At 49.9% G+C, this 22,703-nt stretch overlaps 1 protein-coding gene across 1 annotated transcript in view; it reads left to right on the plus strand.

The window, feature by feature from the left end:
• Window positions 1–8,599, plus strand: part of OTOG (otogelin) — a 69,140-nt gene extending 60,541 nt beyond the window's left edge. The window contains exons 48-56 of the mRNA XM_053673149.1: window positions 1,028–1,126; window positions 2,219–2,259; window positions 3,168–3,243; window positions 3,339–3,517; window positions 4,299–4,403; window positions 4,584–4,703; window positions 5,715–5,760; window positions 8,210–8,289; window positions 8,399–8,599. Coding sequence (XP_053529124.1) covers window positions 1,028–1,126; window positions 2,219–2,259; window positions 3,168–3,243; window positions 3,339–3,517; window positions 4,299–4,403; window positions 4,584–4,703; window positions 5,715–5,760; window positions 8,210–8,289; window positions 8,399–8,599 — 947 coding nt within the window. The remainder of the gene's footprint in view (window positions 1–1,027; window positions 1,127–2,218; window positions 2,260–3,167; window positions 3,244–3,338; window positions 3,518–4,298; window positions 4,404–4,583; window positions 4,704–5,714; window positions 5,761–8,209; window positions 8,290–8,398) is intronic.
• Window positions 8,600–22,703: the final 14,104 nt, after the last annotated feature.

Raw genomic sequence — 22,703 nt, forward strand, 5'->3', positions numbered from 1 at the left:
GACACTAAACTGTAGAGCCTGGGCTGTGGTCCTGCCGAGAGTTGCACCTTCCGGATTTACCCGTTTGTTTCCCCTTAGAACTGTTTACCGTGCTCCTCTCTCCTGTGCACCTACAAGCTGAAAGTTAGAACAAAGACATGGTGAATTCAATTAAAATACTTTTTTACCTGGGCTGTACCTGAACTTCATAGCACGTCCCATCAGGAGACACGTGTGTGGCTGAGCCACCAGAGCTGGTGTTGACATCGGCTGGGCATCAGGGCGGCGACTGTCACTTTCCTCCGCCTGACCTTCTCGTTTTTCCTCTTCCAGCCAGAAAGGAACCCATTGCTCTGACCCTGTACCAGTGCCCCCTCCCCGTCCACTTCCTGAATGTGTGAAACACCAGTTGATAATCCTTACCTGTGCCAATAATTTTTTTTGATAAATCAAGGAAGTCTTACAGTCTTTCCCCTTCAGCGTTGACCCTTGCACCTCCCCTCCCCACAAAAAAGTTGTGCCTCTCAATATATGTGAGGCATGTGTCTCTCAATATATGAGAACAGCTCAGGAATCCTGAGCTAAGAGACACCTGCCTGCAGAACAGGAGGAAGGGGGCCCAAGACCTAGACTGTGGCTGGAGCAGGGCAGGCCTGGGTGGGCTGCAGGGGGTTGGTTCCCACAGGTGGGTAGGGAAACTCTCCCGCAGAGGGAGATGTTCCTGGTCACTGGCTCCCCTGTGATCGCTACTCTCAGGGTGACACAGAATCTGGAGTGGGAAGCTCAGCTGCGTGACATCAAGGTTCTGCCATTGCCATGTTGCTAATGCCTCCCAGGACAAAAGTAGGGCCTCCTGAGGCAGATCTATGGCGAAACCCCAGGATCCCAGATTTCCTCCTGGAATCCAGCCTAGGAGAGTGGCTGAGGACATTGGGGGCACCTAAGGAGAAGCTGGGAGGCACCTGCTCCTTAGCCTAGGGTACATTTTGGGGGATTCACGCCCCAAGTTGCCTGTGGCTGACGCATCACTGGCTTCCCCTCCATGCAGTGTGTGAGAACTTTCGCTGCCCCCACGTGCAGTGTGGCCTGGGCACTGCCCTGGTGGAGGTGTGGAGCCCAGACCGCTGCTGCCCCTACCAGTCCTGCGGTAAGTCCCTGGATGGGGAGGCCCCTCCCCAAAGGCCCAGAGATGGAGACCCAGGTCCCTGGGAGGTGTGTGTGTTTGGGGTTGGGGGGGGCGGGTCAGGAACGGGCCAACCACTATCAACTGGCTCAGATTCTGTCTCTCCAGAGTCACCAGAGAGAAGCATCCAAAATCTCCCTCCTCCCTCTTTGCATCTGCTCTCTGAGTGCAGAGCTTTCCTCCATCTTTTCTCCCCAAGATGAAAGAAGAAAAAGAGCAAGTTTCTTGTTTCAGAAAGTTTTTTGCCACTTAAAAAGTCCTTATTGCAACTCTCTGACAGTAAACATAATTTTGTTTAAATTCACCTTTGGGGAAACAGATGGGAGTGTTGATGACTGATAAAGAGCACCAGTGAGCTGTATGTAAAAATTTTATTTGTAAAGAGTTGAGAAACTCTATTTTGCACCTGGATATTTTGCTCATCTTTTCCCGAGCCCAGACGTACACTTCATGAGGACAGGGGTTTTAGTCGGTGTTAGTAATGGCTTTGTTCCCAGCACACAGAGAAAAGCTCTGCGTTGGGTCTGCACTCAGAACCATTGGCTGCGTGAGCGAGTTTCCCTGAAGAGTGATTCACGGCCACGCTGCCCTGAGTGCCTCACGCTGAAGCTAGGGCCCTGGCTCCCTTAGGCTTGCTACTGATGCCTCAGCAGTCAGCTCCCTCCCCTCGCAGCTCAGCACTGGACCTGCTCGTGGGCGGAGGCTCAGAGCAGTCAGGCTGGGCTTGCTGGAACATGGATTTGGGGAATGCAGATGGCCAGAAGTGTCGCCCTTGCCGTATTTGTTTCTGGAGCAGCCCACATCTGCTCTAGAATGGGCTTGGGGAGGGGAAGAAGCCAGATAACTAAAGGGCACCTGTGATTGGCCCGTTCCTTCTCACTCCACACCTGGCGTAGACTCCATGTTAGGACCCATTACTGAGGACTGCAGCTCCTGTGGGGGGATAGAATTAGACTGGAGGAGGGGGGTGGGCTGCCAGGAAGGGCCTGAGTGTTCAGGGGGACTCTCACCTGGATATCTCTGGTGAGGTGGGTCCTGGCCCCTCCTGTTTTTCAGAGTGTGACTGCGACACAATCCCGGTGCCCCGGTGCCACCTGGTATGGAGAGCTTGCCCTCCCCATTCTCCTTGGTCCGCCTCCCTCTCCTTCCCTCTGTGTCCATCCCTTCCTGGGGAGGCCCTAGTTCTTCAGTGCAAAGAGCCTCGGACTGCAAGTCAGCCCGATTGTTCCAAGCCCTGCTCTCTGGGCACAGCGCCCTTGTTTGTAAAGTGAGTGCAATTGTGCTTCAGAGTGTGGTGAAGGCTAGTTATGATGATGACGATGACGGCGGGGACGGGGAGAAGGTGAAGATGATAGTTATGACAGTAGCTTACGTTACTGAGAGTTAACTATATGCCAGGAACTCTCCTGGGGCTTTTATATATATTATCACGTTAATTCTCACGACAACCCAGTGATTCTCTGATTCAGAGAAATCTGACTCAGAGGCCGTGTCGTTGGCCGCCATGCTACACAGGCCCGAGGACAGTGAGAATACTGTGAGGAATGTGAAGTTATGTTTTGACATAATTTTCTGGGTTATATGCATCCCCCTAAGCCCCAGCAGGCACCTCCTGTCACTTTGTTTCCTGTCCCATCCTCCTCTCCCTTCAGCTGGTGAGGGAGAAGGGAAGTATTTGAGCCAAGCCAGATTTTGGGCCGGCAGCCATGCATCCGGCCCTCAGCGATGGGCCAGCGGGTGCTCAGAACGAGCGCCCCAGGCCCCAGGAGAGGTCGCTGGGGAGCGCTCCTCAGCGGGGAAGCTCAGAAGCCACCGGGGCATTTCTCCCTCTGTCTCCCTGCTGCGGGAGGGGGACAGAGCTCCCAGGGTGCCAAGGGTCCTCAGGCCCGCCAGTCCCCTCTCCACCTGCTGGGAGGAGAGAGCCAGGGGCCCAGGTGGCAGGCTGCTCCTGAGGGTGGGCGGGGCCTCCCCACGCAGGGGTGCTGACCGCCCCTGCCCCACCCAGTGGGAGAAGTCCCAGCTGGACGAGGAGTTCATGCACAACGCGGAGAACGTGTGTGGCTGTGCCAAGTACGAATGTGGTGAGTGGGGAGGTAGAGCCGAGCCAGGGCGGGTGAGCCGGGTGGGGGCGGGGCGGGGCTCTCAGTGACCGTGGCCACACTGCACACCCATCCAGTGAAGGCCGCTGTGTGTCTGAGCCGGGAGCTGGGAGTGATGCAGCCAGGCCAGACGGTGGTGGAGCTCTCGGCGGACGGCGTATGCCACACGTCCCGCTGCACCGAAGTGCTGGACCTTCTCACCGGCTTCTACCAGATCAACACCACCTCTGTGCTGTGTGATGTCCACTGTGAAGCGGTACGGGCAGCGTGGGATGGGGCGGGGTCAGGAGGGCTGGCCCGGCAGAGCCTAGGTGCTCCAGGAGCCAGAGGCCCCTTCCAGCTTGCCCCACGCTCTCTACACACAAGCCTAGAAAGTAAGCAACAGGGGACCCTCAGAGACCTCTAGGGAAAGTGGGCTGGGCTGGGCTGGGCAAGGCCAGGAGGGGGACAGCGGGAGTGGAGGCCTGCCAAGGGCGGGGCTTTGCACAAAGAACACAGTTCCAAGCCCCTTCTGTGGCTGGCACATTCCCTACCATCTTTGGTTTCTGTGTTTGCATTGCTACCATTTGTTGAACACTTCTAGGTGCCCAATACCTAGGACAGTGACTGGCTTCTCGTAAGGGCTAAAAAATATATTAATGGAATAACGAATGAGGCATTAGAATGGCTCCCATTTTCCAAATGAGAAAACTGAGGTTTAGGGAGGTCTAGTCCTTTGTCAAAAGTCCCACAGGGACCAGGACTCAAACTGAGGTCTCTCTGGAACTGAAACTGGCCCCCACAATGACCAGCAATGCTGTGTCCAAAGGGGGTGGGAGTACTCTCTGTCCGCTGGGGCTGGGCCTGGAAACTGCAGCAAGGGAGTCTTAGGGTAGACACAAGGATGACCTTCCTGCCTGAACTAGAAGGGCCCGGGTGTCCCCTTCCTGAGCATCCACAGAGGACCCTGCTCTGGGCTCAGAGACAAGCAGACAGTAGGAGGGGCACGGGTGGAGGAGGGCAGGTGCTGAGGCCCACCCGGTCCCCCCGTCCCACAGAACCAGGAGTATGAGCACCCACGGGACCTGGCAGCCTGCTGCGGCTCCTGCAGGAACGTGTCCTGCCTCTTCACATTCCCCAACGGCACCACCTCCCTGTTCTTGGTACGCAGCCCCTTAAATGCCCACCTGGGACCAGAGCCCAGGGCTGGGAACAGACAGGATCCTGGGCAGTGCTAGTTTTGGGGCTGCATCTGCCTTTGCAGCTGTGCCCTGTTGGTTCACCCGGGCCACCCACCCGGCCCCCGGCCCCCGGCCCCCATCTCCCGCCTCTGTGCCCTCCAGCCCGGGGCGTCCTGGATCGCAGACTGCGCCCGCCACCACTGCAGCAGCACTCCCCTGGGCGCCGTGCTGGTCCGCTCGCCCATCAGCTGCCCACCGCTCAATGAGACTGAGTGCGCCAAGGTCAGTGCCAGCCTCCTCCCGCGGCGGCACGGCCTGTGGGGCGAGGAGAGGTCCTGCGTGCAGGAGCGAGGTGGGAGGGGTCCCCGGAGCCTGTGCCTGCCCCACCACCCCAAGGTTCCATCTCTGTGCATTTTGGCTTTGGCCACGTCACACCCCACCTCCTCACAGAGCCACACACAGACACACCAGCACGGGCCGCCAGCTGCTCACACACACCTCAGTGCACCAGCGCACACGCCACACATCGTCACAGGCCAAAGCACTGTTGCACAGGCGTGGACAGCTGTCACTGTGGGAACACCTCAAGGACAAGGATTTCCTGGAGGATTTGGGACTATTTTTAAATTATTAATTTTCCTGAGTTGAATATTGGACACAAAGATTTGTGATCTTACCTAGAAAACAAGTATACACACGCAAGCACACCTTCATACAGAAACACATGTGATATCACACATGTACATGCATGTATGTGCTCACAGAATCACACGCAGAGACCCATGCTCACACACATACTTATTTATGAAGAACTGTCACATCTGTTGTTTTATCCATTTCACGAGAGTAAAGGGCTCTAAGGGACGGCTGCCCCCATTGTAGAAATAGGAGGACAGCGCCCAGAAGAAAGGGGCCATTTATCCAGGGCTGAGATACAGCCCAGGCCGCTCACCCAAGTGGGCTGAACCCTGCGCCCCTCCCTCCCTGACCCTCTACGCGGGGAGCTGCCACTGGAAAGCTAGAGGGTCCAGCACCACCTTAACCCAGGCTCCAGCCTCACTGGGGGCCGCAGGCAGTGTCCCAACCAGCCAGCTCACACCAGGGCTCTCCCATGGCTGGCTCAGAGACGCTCCTTCCTCTGGCCAAGGCCTCAGGCCAGCAGGGCCTGGAGGTCCTGCCTGGGGCATCGTGGGAGGTAAGAAGTCAAGTCTCTTAGACTCTTTGCCTCTTGCTGGGACGGTGGCTCCTGGCCTGGACGGGATCTTCCACCCACCTCCTCCCCTCTCCCTCCAGGTTGGGGGCTCAGTGGTTCCTTCCTTGGAGGGATGCTGCAGGACATGTGAGTGAGCATGGTGCAGGCCCAGGGGGCGGGGCCCTGGCGGGGGAAAGGGCATCATGTTGGGACTCAGAGGGCCAGGTTCCTAGCCTGGCACCTCTGGTGGTGGCTTTCAGGGGCGAGGAGGATAATACCCCCACCACTAGGCTCAGGCACTGACACAGAAAGGCAGGCCATCCCCGTACTCCTGTCCCAACACAAGGCCTCTGCTTCTTGTTGGAGACAGGGGACACTGGGACATTGGGTCCAGGAGGCCAGTCACTCACCAGCTGCTCTGCCTCCTCTTGCCCTTGCCAAGAACCCCTGCTCAGAGGCCTCTGCCCCACGGGATTTCTCCCTGTGGCCAGGACCCCTATCTGGGAGGGGTCTCCTGGGTGGGACTCAGGCTCGCGGATTCCCTGATGAGTCTGAGTGAAAGGTCTGTGCATCGCCCTCACACCTGGCCACGGAGACCTGCGGCCCCAGCCACATGTGCACACACGCCCCATCAGCCACGACGCTTTTGCTGGTGTTTCTCCCCTCCCCCTAGGGCCCCAGACCCTTCCCCAGATCTGTGCCTTTTTATGCTCACCTCACATACTCCGAGGAAGTTGGGCTCAGTGCCTCACTGGCTGATCTCTCACCCACAACTCATGTTCCCCAAGTGTCCCCTGTGCTCCCGTGTGACCTTCGACCCATGTCCCTCTCCCCAGGTTCCCCGGGGACCCTGTTTCCTGTGGTCCCCGTTAGCCCCGCCTCTCCTCCACGGGTTAGTGTCCACTGCCACCCAGGTACTCCTCTTGGAAGCCCATGGAACTGGAGGCAGGCAGCCACACTGCTATTTCCAACAATGTCCCTTCTGCTATGTGACACCCCTGCTCCCTGCCTCTGGCAAAGGCCTTGTGGCCAACAGTGCATGCTGGGTAGTGAGCTGTGTCCCTTGGCCTTGCATGGGAATGCTTCAGCAGTGCCCACTCACCTGGCACCCACCGATGCCAAAGCTGCTCCTGCTTTGCTCCTGCTGGTCACTCAGCCAGTCTTGGTCCAGGACCCAGACAACACTCAGTTCTCCTGCCTCTTGGGAGCAGAGAGGGAAGACAAGGTCAGCTTAGCTCTGGCCAGGAGTCCTCTGGCCGGTGGTGGGCAACCTGCTGTGGTGAAGCCCAGAGGCCAGAAGAAAGGAGTCCCCCATTTCCAGCAGGCACCCTGGGGTCACAGGGCAAGTCGATGCACCTGACAAACATTCACTGAACACCGTGTGCCAGGCCCTGTTCTCGGCACTGGAGACACAGCACAGCAAGGCCTCGTGGAGCTGACATTCTAGTGGGGGAGACGATGGCAGTAAAGTGTGATATAGAGCAGAGTGGACACATCTGGTTTTATGGGGACTGGAGCTTTTGCAATTTGCAGGGCCTCATTCTGAAAAAGAATGCAAACTTACAAGTCCATATTGGGAGGTGTGAAAGTGAGTATTTATTTAGAAGGAGGACAGAACTCACAACAAATTGCGGAAGGGGCCGTGCAAACGAGGGCTCTAGCAGAGGTGTCCCGCCTGCAGCCCGCTGGCCACACGTGGCTCAGGACGGCTGTGAATGTAGCCCAACACACATCGTAAATTTACTCAAAACACTATGAGATTTTTTTTGCAATCACGTGTCACAATGTATTGAATGTGTGGCCCAGAAATGCCAAAAGGTTGGACACCCCTGCACACAGCTTACACTTCAACAGCCTAATGAGAAGTGTGTCTCTGACTGGACAGTGACTGTGTTCTGGAGAGAAATCGGCCAGAGAGGGGTCAGGGACGGAGGTCTGGATGGAAGAAGAGGAGCTACCATTTCAAGGAGGGGTTCAGGATAGGCCGTGGCAAGGAGGTGTTTGAGCAGGCGAGGGCTTGAGTGAGCCCTGCAGTTATTGTCTGTTCGAGGCACGGTCCAGGCAGAGGAAACGACACACAGAGGAGACAATTCCCGTCCCTGTAAAAGCTGTGTGAGGTGGGTAACCACCTGGCCCTGTTGGATAGATGTGGAAACCAAGTGACCCTGCTGTGTGCGACCTTGGTGCTAGGGACTGGTGCTTCCACCCATTCAGGAAACTGTGGAATCTTAAGGCCAGAAGCCCTCCTGAGTAGAAAAGCTGAAACTCAGACAGGGCTGAGCTCACCAACAGAATCTTTGAGACAGATTTTGGGGCTGGGGTGAGGAGGCACCCTGCCTGTCCCCGGGTCCTTCTCTTCCCTAGCCCGGAGCACTACGAGCCACCCCAGGCATCTTCCTCTGTCTCCCCTGCCACCACCTCCTTCCAGGGCACTGAGTTGAAAGCTTCCCCCTGATGGGGAGGGCCTCTTCTGCATGAGCACTAACGCTGGTAAAGGGACCTTCCAGCATGACACTAACTGCCCCCCTCCAGTCCACCCCGCTGCCGCTGGGAGTACATCTCAGCCACGGCCGCCTCACCCACCCTGTGCCCCTAGGTAAAGAGGATGGGCGCTCCTGCAAGAAGGTGACCATCCGTATGACCATCCGCAAGAATGAATGCAGGAGCAACACCCCTGTGCGTGGCGCCCACGAGACGGTGGGGGGCAGCCAAGGATGGGATGGAGGGGTCTTTGTGGGGGCGGTGAGAGCCACGCAGACCACCTCACGGGCCTGCTCATACCCAGGTGAACCTGGTGTCCTGCGATGGGAGGTGCCCGTCCGCCAGCATCTACAACTACAACATCAACGCCTATGCTCGCTTCTGCAAGTGCTGCCGGGAGGTGGGCCTGCAGCGACGCTCTGTGCAGCTCTTCTGTGCCACCAACGCCACCTGGGTGCCCTACACAGTGCAGGAGCCCACCGAATGTGCCTGCCAGTGGTCCTGAGGCCTGGGGGCTGAGGCGGGGACTGGCTGGGCCACCTCTGCCATCCCGCTTTCTGCTTCCAGCCGGCCTGTGTGTGGTCGGGGGGCACTACAGGTGTGGAGAGCTGGCTGTGCTGAGTGTGGAATGGCAGACAGAGGCACAGAGAGTGGCCAGAACAGGCCACACCCGCCCATCCTGGCTCCCTCTCCTGCTGCCCTTCCTCCACATGTGGGAAAGTGCCACAGCTGAGGGCCTGGGGAACTCAACTCTGTCCATGGCTCGAGGTCTGGAGTGGGCCCGAGATCAGGGGCAGCAGCCCCTGCACATCTGTGACTCTGGCCGCAATGCACTTGGCAGAAGGAGTGAGAGCTTTTCTGAGAAGCTGGGACAGGAGCTGGACCCAAGACCAAGTGAGGGTCAGGAGGTGGGGACCCATTCTCTTTCTTGGCCGTGGAGAACCACAGACACAGTGAGAGAAAAGGGACCTTTATCAAAACACACAGGCCTGCATATAGCCACCCAGCAGGAATTCCAAAAAGCAAAACGGGCAGGTTCCTGGGTACAGTCTTGTCAGCACCTGTGAGATCAGGCCCAGAGACTGAGGAGTGGCCTCGGTGACATTCAAGTCCCCTGAGCCCCAAGAGAAATGCCCTGGTATTCTGTTATTGACATTGTGATTCAGGCAAGATTTAGAAGAGCAGGTCCATGACTGCTCCATACCACACCCCACCCCATCCACCAAAGCTGGCTTTCCTGGCAGGTGGGCTGGCTCTTGTGGGGTGGTGATGGGAGGGAATGACTTCCTCAGTGAGGGTCCAGCACAACTCTCAGTGTTGGAGGACAGCCCACCCCTCCCAAGGGCTTTAGGTGGTGAATGGGTAGCTTTAGCCTGCAAGGGCAGCTCCTAGCTTTGCAGTGGCTGCTTGTCCAAGAGCATATCAGAGTTGGCACCTGGAAGGGCTTCATTGCGGGTTTTGTGGTTCCGTCAGTTCTCCACTCACTGCTTCCGGAGACTGTTCAGCAGGAGAGCATCTGTCGGTGGAAAATGCAGGCCCTGTGTGTGTGCAGCCTGGGTCTCTGAGCATCTGGCAGAACTCTGTCTCTGAACCGCAGTGTCCCACCTAAAATCAGGCCAGGGCCCCCTCCACATCCTCCTCTGCAGTGACCTCCCCCCACCCCCAAACGCACACCACCACGCCCCTCTGTGCTGCTGGGTCCAAACAGCAGAACGTGGGGTTGCTTAGGCCCCAACACCACCCTATATATCTGGGTATGTGTGGCTGCCCTATGCCCCTAGGGCCAGAGTTAGGGTTCTGTGCCAGCACAGTCGCCCGCTGTCCCTGTAGCCTCTTTGTTCCTACACCTGTATTCTGTTTATATATCCAATAAACTGTGAGAAGACATTGGGACTTTGAGCATCTCTAAGGGTGTTGGGTTCACTTTTTGAATCTTAAGGAATTTAAGCTGTGATGATAAGACCCCACTTTATGGCCCTGGAGGTCACCCCAAATTTTGCCCCACCCATGCCCAGCACTGTATCTCACATAGGACAGGCCCTCAGCAGGTGTCTGCTGGGTGGAATTGAGCTGATAGAAGACTGGCTTCTAGGGGAAGAGGGAGGGAGAAGGGACAGGACATTGGGAGCTTGGGAGATGGCAGCCAGGTGATGGATCTGAGGAATGGCCCCAGTTCTGGGGGGCCAGGGACAGATGCTTCCCACACCGGATGTGAATAGGGCAGACCCTGAGGGTTGGCCTCTCAGTGTTTCTGTATTTACTTCCCCATTGTTCTCTCACAGAGCTCAGTATGTTTTTGCAACCACTGTTGCCTGTGCTCGGGTTAGGGAGAATCCAAGGATGGGGTTCTCCATAAAAGTTCTCAAGAAGTTAGGAAACTTTGGCACATCTAAGGGGCAAGCGGGAGAATGCTTTGCTGGTTGTCCCACGTGGGGAGGTGTTGGGAGGTCTGAGGAAGCACCTACCAATAAGAGGGGGACACCCTAGGGCCTGAGTCAGTGCTTAGGGTGCAAGAGCTTCACCCTGACTGGAGGGGTGGAGCATCCCCTTGGGAGCTAAAACTTGGAAGCTTTGGTTGTTTTTTTATAAGAGCCTCCACTCATGGCGCATCTGTCTGCCAACATGTGCTCTGGAATGTTTCCTAATGAAAAGAGAGTTGTGCAGCCTCTTTTACAACACACTTCTAACTGAGCAATGGATCAAACAAGAAATCAGAGTGGAAACTAGATGATGTTTCAATCTGCGTGATTATGAAATTATGATACATTCAAGTTGTGAGACGCAGCTAAAGCAGTACTTAGAGGCACAGCGAGAGCCTTAAATGCATACTTCATACTTCCTAATTTCCCATCATTATGACCAAAGATGGGGTGGAATGGGCTTTCATGCTTCTTCATCACATGATGATACAGGCTCATAATTAGGCATTTTCTCAGCACAACTCGGGCATCTAGGTCACACATCAATGGCTTTCAGAGGCGGTTTCAAACCCTGAACTCAGCAGAACTTGACTTTAAACATATGTTTAAATAGAACAGATTGTACAGTACCGACTTGATTATATAGCAAGATGTTTAGATTAGGACATAAGGTGATTCTCCAGTCATTGCTGGAATGCCCATGTTCCTAGCTGTTCCCCACTCACGTCCCTGCCACTCTCATCTGTTTATGTCCAGGGACAAGCAGGCAGGGCTGCTTCTACTCAGCCATCATGTAAACAGATAGACAGCGTCCAGTAAAACCAGCCCTGGCCCGAACATCTTTCTGCAACCTCAGTTTGGAAGGGCGGTCTTGGGCATTCAGATGCCTGTTCTTCATATCCTATCTGTCACCAGTGATCCAGCTCTGATGGCTTGGTCCTCCTTGGCTCCAGTTGGCACCAGTGTCCAGGCCACCTGCTCCACCCCCACCCTGTACTTATAGATGGCCCTAGCTTTGATGGTCACACCCCCTCAGTGGAATCGTGGAATTGTAGCGATCCTGGAATTTCATCTCCCTCCTCATCCCAACTCCAACCTAGGCACCTCCTCCTGCCTGCTCCTCCTGGAAGCCAGCCTCCCACCCCAACCCTTCGGCCCAAACTCCTAGTCCTGCTCCTCCATCTGCCTCCTGGGAAACCAATTCTTTTAGGCTAAAACACTTTAGTAAAAGTTAACAATCAAACCACCAATTAGCATACCTTGCTCCACACTGTGGGGAAGACAGGAGATGGTAAGGATTTTAAATCCTAATCAGTGGCGCCCAATTTCCCTCATAAAGCTAGAAGCAGTAATGTTGATATGAGCTCTCATTGATACAATCCAGAGATGCTGATTTCCATTAAAGACACATACACCCTTTGACTGAGCCATTCTATTTCCAGGCAGATGGACTAGGCCAAACCATGGCCCACCAAACATGACCACAGGTTAGTGCCAGGAACCTCTGAATACGTGCCCTCCCACAGGTACAGGGACTTCGTGGATGTGAATAAGTTAAGGCTCCTAGATTATCCAGGAGGGTCCAATGTAATCATCAGTGTCCTTATAAGAGAGAGGCAGGAGGATCAGGGTCAGAGACAGACGATGTGACAACAGAAGCTGAGGCTGAAGTGACACCTTGAAAATGGGGGGAAGGGCCACCGGCCAGGAACGTGGACAGCATCTGGAATCTGGAAAAGGCAAGGTACCAGATTTTCCCCTGGACCTTCTAGAAGGAACACAGATCTGCAGGCACCTTGATTTTAACCCAGTGAAACTGATGTAGGCTTTTGACCTCTGGAACTGTAAGAGAATACATTTGTGCTGTTTTAAGGCATAAGTTAGGGGTAATTTGTTACAGCAGCAATAGGAAACTACCACAGCATTTAAAGGAAAAATTTATACATGTGCCAGCCAGGAGGCTTATTGCACCATGGTCTTAAGTTTAAAAAATTTGATAATAACTTTAAATGCCTAAAAAGAGGGAGTGATTAAATAACCTGGTACAGCCAGCCATACCATAAAATATTATATAGCTCTTTTGTACGTGGACGTGATGGGCTCTCCAGGACAGATTGAATGAAGAAATGAAATGGTGGGTCAGTTCCCACAGAATGACCCACCTCTGCACATACACACACACTCGCCTGCATGTCTCCTTCCCTTGAAGGGTTTTCAGGGCTGAGGGGACCCCACTGGGCTGCTGGGGCCAGCTGGTTCGATGGCAGTGCTGGTCCTGGAACAGCCTCTCTGGTTCTGAGGGTCCCAAGGCTGTCATTGTAGAAGGGGTATCTATCGCACCTCCCCCCAACCCTTGTACCCTCCCCACTCTCTGTGCAAGACTTAAAGCCCCAGAGGCCACACACGACCAGACAGGTAAGAAACAAAAGCCCATCGTGGGAGGGTGAAGAGGATAAAGGGGTTAAGTACACAGTGACGGAAGGAGACTAGACTTCAGGTGGTGAGCACGCAATGTAGTACACGAATGATGTATTACAGAACTGCACACTTGAAACTCATATAATGTTGTTAACCAATGTCACCCCAATAAATTTAATTTTTTTAAAGGAAGAAACAGAAGCCCACGACCCAGCCCCTCGGAGAAGCTGGTGTCAAGCTGGGCGGCTGCCCAGCCTGCAGCCCCTTGTGACGTATTTGCAAACACGAGGGGTTTTGAGCTCCAGAACCATCCCATTTTCCTTGCTTCAGGCTCAAGTTCCAGCCCCAATTTTCTGGGTTTAATCCTCTTCCTGTGGAAATCAATAAGGACATTGTGATGGAATGATTCACGTTCAAGGTCAGGCCGGAGCAAATTGGAGGCGACATGCTGATTTTACTGCCCTCACTGAGGTGGGGAGCCAATCCCGCTCATGGACCCCTTAACCCTTCCCTTGCCGGTCCCATCAGTTGTGTCAGCGGCCACTTCAGCCTCCTCCTCAAGGTCTGGGTCCCTGCGGCCTGTTCACCCACATGTGGCCCTACCTGTCACATGTCCCCACAGAGTCCCACACACTTGTCTTTGTGGTTTGGGGAAGGGAAGGAAGATGGCAACTAAAGAGGGAATCAAACAGGAGCAACTTCAAATTTCAGAAGGTCAAATACTACACATGTATAAGTTCACTGGCCATATCCTGCCCCAGAAAATCTCTCTCCCATAAGCAGGAAGTTTACCTCTTCCAACCCTCTTTTCAGAGTTCCAGACCCCTCCTTCCTGCTTTCCTAGGTTCCCCCATTTGGTGAGATGGAAGAAAAAGGTGACAAAATTCCTCTTCTTCTCCTTTTTTTAATGTACAGCAAGTCGGACCTTTGTTGTGGTTCGAATACCAAAGTTTATTTCTCTTGAAGGAGGGAAAGAAGGAAGGAAGGAGGGAAAGAAGGAAGGAAGGAAAGGAAAGGAAAGGAAAGGAAAGGAAAGGAAAGGAAAGGAAAGGAAAGGAAAGGAAAGGAAAGGAAAGGAAAGGAAAGGAAAGGAAAGGAAAGGAAAGGAAAGGAAAGGAAAGGAAAGGAAAGGAAAGGAAAGGAAAGGAAAGGAAAGGAAAGGAAAGGATCCCAAACAGGTGTTCTTGAGTAGCTGAGACCTTGCATGCAACACAATTCTGTCCTGAGAGTCTACCATCCACAAGAACCTTCCAAAGGTACTGTGCTAATCTGCACCAAGACAGCCTGGGAAGAGTGTAGGGAACATACTTTGGAGGTTTCGGGGTACATGACTGAAAGAAGAGGCTTGCTTTCTTCCACTCATATCCCACTGGCCAGAACTCTAAGGACATAGCCACACCTAACTGCAAGGAAGGCTGGGAAATGTAGTCCAGCTATGTGCCCAGGAAGAAGAAATGGCTCTAGTGAAGTGTCTTTAGTGAGGAAGTGGAGATAGTGCAGACAACTCTGAGGAGGTTAGCTGAGAAAGAGAGAAAAAGGTAAGGCACGAGAGCAAGGAAGGGTTTATTTGTTTGCTGGTTTGGAGAAGGCAGTGACTTGACCATGTCTGGAAGGAGCCAGTGGAGAGAGAAGACAGGTTTTGCTGGGAGAGAAATCAAGGGTCCGAGAAGGCCTGGGATGAGGAGGGACAGTGATGGATAAAGGCACTTCTGGCAGGGCAGTCCTTGCTGTAGATCTCTAGTCATCTCTATGTCCCCAGTGTCTAACACAGGGCACTGAAAAATGAGTAGGAGCATGCCTTTAAACATGAAAGTGAGAAGCCCGGGCAGCAAGAAGTTAAAGGGCCGAGGGTTGGACAGCACCAGGGAGCCAGGTGCCCGCCCCCCACATACTGTGGCGGTGCCAGTTAATCCCCTGCAGCAGGCAGGAGGCCTGCACAGCTGTCTCTCCCACCCAGCCTGCTGCCCAGAAGTCCTGGCAGCCCAGGGAGTTGGGGGGTGGGGTGGATAAGGTGGGTAACAGGGCAGGTAGCTGGTTCGACCCCTGCACCCTCGGGAGAGTGAGCCATTCTCTAGGTTTGCCATCAGCTCCCACTTGCCATGAAGACCCACCTCCTTGTGGGCCAGTGTCCCCTAGCCAGCTGGACCCAAATGCCATCCCTGCTCCTCCTACACAGTGTCGGTTCCTGCCTCTGCACCTTTGCCTTAGGCCTTAGCCTCACCTGGAATGTCCTCTTCCTCCATCTTCCTAGGTAGTTCCTGCCTAACCTCCACTCCAGCCTTGAGATCCACCTCACTGCAAAACCCCAGCCTGCAGGTTTGTTCTCTTTGGTCTCTAGCCCCCGACACCCCAAGGTTCTATTCATCTGGAGCACCACTCGCGTCTCTGCTCTGCTCAGAGCCAGGGGATGTAGGCCTGGCTCCTGCATTCACTCATTCTTCACCTGCATTCTGTTCACAACAGATGAGGAAGCTGAGGCCCAGAGAGGTTAAGCGACTGCACAACTTAAGAGTGGAGTCAGGACTTGGGCCCGTGTTTGTTGGACTCCAGAGCCCACACTCACACTTTCCTCTCCAACTAGGACAGAGTATGAAGAGCACTGGTGGGGGCCCAGTAGCGCATTCTCCAGGGCCCTTCCTCCAGGAAGCCGGGGCAGGGGGATTGAAAAGAGGGCTCTAGTCTCTCTTCAGCCAGTTGCCAGGTAGAGGATGTTGGCAAATCTTAAGCTTCAGTCTTCTGTTGTGAGGAGGAGTGACAGGTTCTACATCCGAGGGTTGGCATAGGGGTCAAGTGAGATCATAGATGGCAACAGGCTGGACAACTGCAGAGGCCGTGGCCATGTGTGAGGCTGTCCAGCTGAGCCAGGAGATCCCAGCCCAGCTGTGCCCAGGGCAGAAGAAAAGCAGGAGCAAAGAGCCTGACTGGCCCCAGCCCAGCCTTCATCCAGGAGCTCTGGGGCTCACTGCTAAGTCTTTGCCTCTCCTGTGCCCCCTGCCAACTGTGTGTTCTGCTACTTTCTACCTGAACTAAGGAGCGGAAGAAGAAGCAGGATGCAGCAAAGAAGCTGGGATTACAGGGTCAGGCTCCATCTCTGAACAGAGCTGTATGATTTGTTCTCTCCAAATCTCAGTTTTCTCACCACTAAAATGGGAATGAGAATCTGGCAGTGACGATAAGAATGTTTGTAGGGGAAGCTCCTGGGCTATGGCAGGCCTCTAATGAATGGAGCTACTGGTATCAGTCTGGACAGAACCTTACAGATCATCTTCTTTGAACTCCACACTTTCAGGAGCAGGAAACTGATCCCAGAGACAGTGACTCACTCAAGGTCTCAACCGCAAAATGAGCAATGGTGAAGGCAGCACCAGACCGCAACCCAGTTTTCCTTTCACTGCCTCCTCCAAGGAGTCTTCCCTGAGCTTCAACCCCGGCTGAGCCTCCCTGATCTGACCTCACAGCCTCCCTTGCCTGAATGACCTGTGGGGCATTCCAAGCCCTCTGCCTCCTTCTAAGACTGGAAGCTCACCAGATAGGACCTAAGTCTCCTGCTCCTGCCCTAGTTTCCCCAACAGCAACTATCTCGAGGTTGGGTTCTCTGCAAGGTGTTCAGACTCCTCTGGGGACATACCTGAGACTTAGCTGAGCTGGGTGACATTAACTCTAAAAATGGAGGGGCAAAAGAAGTAAGAGAGGGAAGGGTTAAAGGCTCAGCAGCTGGGGAGGGCAGACTGCAGACGGCCCAGCCCAGTACTGGGAGGCCTGGGCTATTCCATTCCTTTGCAGATCAGTTACACCCAGCTGTCTCCCTCCCCACCTCAGTGCCCCTCGGATTAGGCGGGAAAGGATCCCCGGCCTGCAGCCTGCACACGGCCCATGGGGAACAGCGCCTGCAGCCTACGCCTCCACGACAGCTGCTGAGTGTCAGGCAAGAACATAGATCAGCAGGATCCTGGCAGAGGTGCCCCCAGCCAGGCCCTGCCCCCAACATGTGCAGGAGGGCCCCCTGAGGAGAAAGGGGGTCTGTAAGGGATTTGGGAGGTACAGGGAAGGGACTGCTCCCAAAAATATCTCTTTGCCCATATGTCACTATGCCTCAAATTCCACCATTAGACATCTTTAAAACTTTGGGTCCTCCAAAGACACCAGTTAAAATGACACTCCATGGCGTAGCTGGCATTCTGATGCACTGCTGCATAGGACTGTCTTGGTAAAATTTATGAACATTTTCTCTTTTTTTTTAAAAGGCCCTGAATAGCCTCAGCAATCTTTTTAAAAATAATGTTTTATTTATTTATTTTTAGAGAAAGGGGAAGAGAGAGAGAAAGAGAAGGAGAGAAACATCAATGTGCAAGAGATATATTGACCAGGGACCTGGCCCACTACCCAGGCATGTGCCCTGACCAGGAATCAAACCAGTGACCCTTTGGATCACAGGCCAGCACTCAATCCACTGAGCCACACCAGCCAGGGCTGAATATTTTCTTTTACAAAGTATCTATGAAAGTCCCTCAAAAATGTCTGTTCATTTGTCCAGTAGTTTCACTGAGGACTTTGACTCAAAGAAGAGCTTAACATAAATAGTTTACAATATGGAGAAAAACTGCTGTGGGCTGCAGTTTCAGGAAAAAATAAAAAGTGCATGCCATGAATATTCTTTTTTTAAAGATTTTATTTGTTTATTTTAGAGAGAGGGGAAGGGAGGGAGAAAGAGAGAGGGAGAGAAACATCAGTGTGTGGTTGCCTCTCATGTGGCCCCCACTGGCCTACAACCCAGCATGTGCCCTGACTGGGAATCAAACTGGCGACCCTTTGATTCACAGCCTGAGCTCAATTCACTGAGCTACACCAGCCAGGGCTATGAATATTCTTAAAATATTTTAAAAAGCCACATGAAATATACAGGAAAATTCTAAACTAGAAAATATCTGTACCTACAATGAAAAGCATGGTACATTTCCATCAATAGGCCTAATATATGAAATTTCCAGAAGCTATACAGCAAATGGGAAGGAGCGTAATGCACAGGTTGGGCAGACTGCCTGGGTTCCCATCCTGGCTGCTTCAGTCACTAATGCTGTGACCTTGGCAACTTACTGAACGCCTCTGAACCTCAGTTTCCTCATCTGTAAAATTGGGATAATAATTATAGTGGTTGTGAGAATTATGTGAAGAGTCAAGGAGATCTTGTGTGGGAAATATCTCTGTGATCCCACCAGCAAAAGAACCAGCATCACCCAGTGAGTGAGTGGTTATGGTACGTCTCCCCAGCCAACCACTTACAGAGCTGCCAATGAACCCCACACAGCACCATTTATGGTCAATCTAGACTTTTATTATAAATATTATTAGTCAATGAAAACTCACTTGCTTTTTGAAAACCATAGACAAACCCAAAACGGTGTCTAAGTTGAAATGGCAGTGGAAATTTCCCTCAGTGAAATACCACTGAATTAAGAAACAGGAAGGACATGAATAGCATTCTAACTAACATTTCCAGGATGATTTAAGATCTTTAAGTATCCAGAAAATAGGAGAATTATATGTAAAAGCACAATCAGAAAGCAAGAAAGAGTTTTTAGAAACTGAAAACATACTGACTTCACAACAGAGCACCCTGTAATGGAAGGCCTAGCCTACAACTATAAACCAGAAAGTCAGAACAAATACACGAAATATGCGTGTTTAGACATTGGACAACCGGGTACGGGGCTGGGATGCTCAAGAGAAAAGAAACAGATGAAATGAGTCTTACTAGAAAAATGCAATTTTCTATCTGGAAGCATTTTCTGGAACAGGGCACAGAGAGGAAGAAGCCCCAGCAGTGCGTGGTGGTCTCGCCGAGCTGAAGAGACAGAGATCAAATTCAGGAAGTCTGACACAACGGGGGCTGGTGCGGCAGAGCACCGGAGTGGAGGGAGCTGCGTATAGAGAGAGCTCCAGAAATCTGCATGTATTAAATCCACTGCTGATTACTAAGGAACACGTGTACGGTAGACATTCATAAGGCTGGGCAAAGAACTGTTGGTCATTGTAAACTAAGCAATTCTTGGAGTTTACGCAGGTCTGCGGGACTTTTAAGTTCTTACCAGCCAGACAAGAGAGACATCACTGAATATCCAGGGCAATTAATTGACCCTCTAGAGAGGGTCACATCTTAGAAATAGGACTAAACTAGACCTGGAGTAAATTTTACTTTAAACTTGCTCTGATTAAACTTTGAAATTAGCCTCAAATTGACCATGGTGATACACAAGTAACTTAATTACAAGATATAACAATATATAAATATTTTTAGAAGAAAAAAATCCACTTGACACCATAATAATAATGTCCGAATTTCAATGAAAAATGACTAGACATGCAAAGTCACTGAAAAATGTGATTCATAACAAGGAAAAAACTCAGTCAATAGAAAAAGACATAGAACTTACAAAGATGGTGATATTAGCGGACAAGAACTTTAAAATAACTATTATAAATATGCTCAAGAATATAGAGGAAAAATACAAATGTAAAGAAGAAAGAAATGGAAAGTATAAAGAAAAGGAAATGCAATAGCCAAGATTCAGAAACAGTCCAAGTGTCCATCAGTAGATGAGTAGATAAAACAACTATGGGACATTTACACAATGAAATACTACTTGGCCATGAAAAGGCAGAAAGTTTTACCTTTCATGACAGCTTGGATGGACCTGGAGAACATTATGCTAAGTGGAATAAGCCAATCAGAGAAAGACAAACACTATACGATTTCCCTCACATGTGGCATCTGATGAACAAATGAACTAACAGATTCACAGATGGGAGCAGGTTGACAGACATGGGGTGGGGGGTTAAGGGATGGAGGGATGGAGCAAAAAGGAAAAAGGACTCATGGTCAGGGACAATGGTGTGGTGACTGCAAGGATTAGGGAGTAAAAGGGGGATAAATGGTCAGTAAAAGGGGAAAAGTACAATAAAAAAGAAGAAAAGAAAATGGAACTTCTAGAGATGAAAACACAAATCTTAAATAAAAGTGGGATTAACCACAGATTAAAGAATTTAGAAGAAAAGATTAGTGAATTTGAAGATATAAGAGAAATGATCTAAAATAAATTTCAGAGTGAAAAAAAAGTGCTGAAAAAAAATGAATGGATCCTCAGTAGTCTGTAAAATAACATAAAGAGATCTCAAATCCATGTAATTTAAGGACCAGAAAGAAGGAGAGAAGGGAAAGAAAAAAAATTATCTTATAAAATAATGGCTGAAGAATAATAATAGTGGCTGAATCCAGAATATATAGAGAACTCCCACAATTCAATAACAAAGAAACGAACAACACAATTTTTAAAAGGGCAAAGGACTTGAACAGACATTTCTCTGAAGAAGATATACAATAGCGATAAGCACAAGAAAAGATGCTCAGACTGAGCTAATTGACATGTAAAGGAAACTCCACTCACCAACAGCAGAATACTCATTTTTTTCAAGTGTACATAAATCTTCCACCGAAGAGAGAACATATTCTGGGCCATTAAACAACCCACAAAAAATTGTTGAAAAAATTGAAATTATATAAAGTATGTTCTCTTAGCAAAAAAAATTAAACTAGAAATTAATAATAAAAAGTGTCTTAGAAATCCACAAATATTTGTAATTTAAACATGCTTTTATAAATAACCCGTAGGTCAAAAAGGAAATTATATGAGAAATTAGAAAACATTTTTGAATTGAATAAAAATGAAAATATGATATATTAAAATGAGGGGGATGTGGCCAAAATACTGTGCAGATGAATATTTATAGCATTAAATGACTGTGTTTAAAAAGAAAGAAAGACATACACCAATTTTATGTCTTCATCCTAAAAAATAAACAGGAAAAAAGAGTAATTAAATGGAGAGCAAGTAGAAGGAGGGAAATAAGAAAGATAAGAAGAGAAATAAGTGGAATTCAAAGGGAAAAAGTTCTAGAGAAAAATCAATTAATTCAATGGTGGTTCTTGACATGATCAATAAAACTGATAAACTTCTAGCCAGTCAGACTAAGAAAAAAGAGGGATGATACAAATTATCAATACCAGGAATAAATGAAGAGACATTACTACAGATCTTACAAATACCAAAGCAGAATGAGATATTGTAAAAACATAACACCAATAAATTTAATAATTTAAAGTGGAAAATTTTTTTGAAAACACAAACTACCAAATGTAACTCAAGAAGAATTAGATAATTGGAACAATGTATCTATTAAAGAAATTTAATTAATTATTTTAAAACTTTCCAAGGAAGAATACACCAGGACCAGATATCTTCACTGACACATTCTACCAAATATTAAGGAAGAAATAATACCAATTACCTGCCAACTCTTTTGGACAGTTAAAGAGAAGGAAATACTTCCCAACTCATTTTATGTGGCCAGCATTATGTGACCTCACAGTGAAACCAGAAATAGACATTATGAAAATAACAAACTACAGACCAATATTCCTTATGAATACAGATATAAAAATCCTTAAGAAAATATTAGAAAGTCAAAATCCAGCAATATAGAAAAAAAACAGTATATCATGACCCATACCTGGGCTTATCCCAGGTATGTAAGTTTAGTTTCATTGATTTAAAATCAGTGGAACAGAGAAAATCACTGTTGACAGGGAATAAGGAAAAAACATAAGATCTCAATAAATGCAGAAAAATCAGACAAAAGTCAACATTTATTCATGATAAACACTGTCAGCACACTAAGAATAGAAGAAAAGTTCTTTAATCTGGGAATAAATAAAGGGCAACAATTCTAATGCTATACTTAGTGATGAAAGACTAAATTCTTTCCTCCTAAATTTGAAAGCAAAGGTTAAGAGATCTATCTGTTCTCACTATTTCTATTCAATATTGTACCAGAAGTTCTCCCCATTGAAATAAGACAAGAAGAAGAAAAGGCATACGTAAGTTGGAGAGGGAGTAAAACTGCCTCTGTTTGCAGATGACATAATTATCTCTGTGGAAAGTCCCAAAGAATCAACAAAGAAACGATGGAATGACTAGTGAGTTTAGCAAGGTTGTAGATACAAGGCCAACATATCACCAACAAAGAATTTGAAATTACAATTTAACATAAGTTACAGCATCAGCTAGGGCTATAGTAACAAAAACATAATAGGCAGAGGGGCTTCAATAACAGAAACTTATTTTCTCATACTTCTAGAGGTCAGAAAATCCCAGATCAAGGTGCAGGATGATTTGATTTTTACTTCTCCTGTGTTGTCACTAATTTATTGTCATGAGAAACCAGGGGAGGTCGATGCAGAAAAGCTGCAAGTTGTATGGATGATTTTTTTGCTTGCAGCAATTTGTTTTAAAGTTTTACCCCATGAAATAAGTCAGATAGAGAAGGACAAACACCATATCACAAGTTCATATACACAGAGGACAGATTGGTGGTTGCCAGGGGAACAGGGGGGGAGAAATGGGTGAAGGGGACCCACAGATACAAACTGTCAGTTATAAGATAAACAAGTCATGGTGATGTAATGTACAGCATGAGGACTAGGGTTAATTACACTGCACTGCATTTTTTAAAGTGGTTAAGAGTGTAGATCTTAAAAGTTCTCATCACAAGAAGAATTTATAGCTGTGTGGTGAAGGATGTTAACTAGACTTATTGTGGTGATTGTTTCACAATATGTAAAAATACTGAGTCATGTTGCACACCTGAAACAAGTATAATGTGTCAATTATACCTCAATTAAAAATAATGAATTATTTGATGTACCAATTTTTTAAA

Source organism: Artibeus jamaicensis, unplaced genomic scaffold (assembly GCF_021234435.1).
Source record: "Artibeus jamaicensis isolate MK-2021 breed Jamaican fruit bat unplaced genomic scaffold, CSHL_Jam_final contig_797, whole genome shotgun sequence".
Classification (NCBI taxonomy): domain Eukaryota; kingdom Metazoa; phylum Chordata; class Mammalia; order Chiroptera; family Phyllostomidae; genus Artibeus; species Artibeus jamaicensis.